General features: G+C 44.8%; 1 protein-coding gene across 1 annotated transcript in view; it reads right to left on the bottom strand.

Annotated features, from left to right (window-relative positions):
- Positions 1–1,113: 1,113 nt before the first annotated feature.
- LOC119417403 (transcription factor E3) overlaps positions 1,114–2,359 on the bottom strand; it is a gene marked incomplete in the record, with an annotated part of 18,752 nt that continues 17,506 nt past the window's right edge. Inside the window, 2 exon segments of the mRNA XM_037684605.1 lie at positions 1,114–1,769; positions 2,009–2,156. Coding sequence (XP_037540533.1) covers positions 1,437–1,769; positions 2,009–2,156 — 481 coding nt within the window.

The following is a 2,359-nucleotide window of genomic DNA, read 5'->3' on the forward strand; positions in this document are numbered from 1 at the left end:
GTTTCATTAACTAAAACTGGCGACATGAAGTATTAATGTTGATAAATTGTGGGACAGAACAGTCAGATAACGCTTCACAATGGCAAAAAAGTGTTGCATTTTCATCAACTTACCGGAGAAAACACTTCCGAAACACCGAGAATGAACTACGTTCAACGCTGAACTGCTGCTGTTTGGAACCCGAGCCGCTGCATGACCCACGTGACTTCCACTTCCATTCTTGCAAGAAGTCTATGGGTGTGTCTGAACATGTGTACACATGCAGCAAGCTACACAATGCGGGGCAGAGAGAACTTCAGAGTCAGACCACTTGTCAAAATGAAATCATGATAATCCAAAGTGAGCGCTCATTGTCCGTTTTTTTCCATTTTCGTTTTGTGCATAAAATTAAAAATCAGATGACACTTCATTATCCGATTTTTAATTTTAGTTTAATAAACGGAAAACAAAAAAACAAGTGCGTTTTTGTTTTTTCATTTTTTGTTTCAAACGAAAAAACGAACTGCCTGAATGTACACAGACCGAGAAGGTCCTTTTGTCTAGTTCAGTCCTCACTGAGGGAACACTGCAGGTAATGATGTCCTGAGAGCGCACGCTGTAGCTGCACTCACACAGACATTTGCTCAAAGATAAAAAAAAAACATTATTTCATGCAGAATTGTTGGAAGACAAAATATAATTTAAACCCACTGTGACAGTAACAGTTCATTTATTCTACTTGTTGAAAAAAAAAAAAGCAACATTTAAAGGCACATTTTCATATGTTCAAAGTTCTTCTCAGGTCAAACAGATCTTTCAAACGTTACAACGTTTAAACCTTCTTTTGTTAAAAACAAACCAGTTTCCAACTGAAGCAGTAAAAATCAAATACAGGACTCCCGTTTAGAAACGGGACTAAAGGTTATTTATTCGATTAAAAACCCAGTTTTCATCATTTTGTGGTTTGGTTCTGGTTTGAGGACCGGATGGACTCGGGGGCCACACAAGTTTTTATTTTCCTGATTGTTCCGTTTCTGATGTGTTCTCCCTGAAAAACAAAACGCTGACAAAACCTCAGAGGCGGAAGACGTTCAAACAAACAACAACAGGAAAGACTAAATAAACTCTGTTTGCAAATAAAATGATGATTCAGAAACAGAACTGTATCAAATCCTGAACCGGGTACGACCAGTTCTCAGGAAAGGTTTCCAGCACAGGGACTATAAAACTCAGCACAGAGACACACCTGGAATAGGTGAGCCCCTGCTGGACAGGTGATTACCACGGTAACCACTGGGCGTACGGTTACCATGGAAACTCTGTGAGGAGATAGACAGTGGTTACCATAGTTACACAGTCTGTTCCATATTAAAACGATTCTGGAAGTTTTTTTAAAGTGTCCTTGCTGATCCCGCCCACTGCTTCAGCCAATCAGAGCCCAGAGTACAGTGAGGTCCTCATACGTCTTCATCCATACTAAAACTGCTCCTCCGGCTGCTGGTCTTTGAGGCTCCACAGGATAGCAGCGGGTCGGACACCGTCACCCTCCCAGACTCCTCCTCTGTCAGGAGCACCCCCAGGCCGTCCAATTCCGTCAACCCCATGTCAGACATCAGGTCCGGGGAGAAGACGATGGAGGCCGCCTGGGGCTCGTCCAGCTCCATGAAGCTCAGAGAGGGGTGAGACAGCAGAGTGTGTGGATCCACAGATGGAGACGGAGAGAGGGAGGACGTGTGTGGCGACGAGGAGGAAGACGAGACACCACTCAGGCGAGCCTGGATCTCCAACTCCTGCCACAGAAAAGATATTACCTTCAACTGCAAAAAAGCCCCAATCATCAATAAAGACTCCTCCCACTCACCTGTCAGGCTCCTCCCCCACATTCATCAAATCCCTTATGTGTCAAGCCCCTCCCCCAATTTATCAAATCTCATTTGTGTCAGGTTCCTCCCCCTCATGTATCAAGCGCCCCTGCTTCAATTGACAGAAAGCCCTCCTCTCTATGAGACATAAGGCCCCTCCCCCTCACCTGTATACGTAGTAGCAGTGAGCGGTTGGTGTTCTCCAGTCTCCTCTGTCTGTCCTCCATGTCTCTGGCTCTCTGTTGTTCTTTCTGCAGTTTGCGGATATAATCCACCGAGGCCTTCAGGATGGTTCCTTTGTTCCACCTTGTTTCTCTGATGGATCAATCAGAGGTGTGATATCAGTGGTGGTACAGGTGTACTATCAGCAGTGGTACAGGTGTGCTATCAGTGGTGGTACATGTGTACTATCAGCAGTGGTACAGGTGTACTATCAGCAGTGGTACAGGTGTGCTATCAGTGGTGGTACATGTGTATTATCAGTGGTGGTACAGTGTACTATCAGCAGTGGTACAGGT

The sequence above is a fragment of the Nematolebias whitei genome, chromosome 11 (genome assembly GCF_014905685.2).
Source record: "Nematolebias whitei isolate Nwh7 chromosome 11, NemWhi1, whole genome shotgun sequence".
NCBI lineage: Eukaryota > Metazoa > Chordata > Actinopteri > Cyprinodontiformes > Rivulidae > Nematolebias > Nematolebias whitei.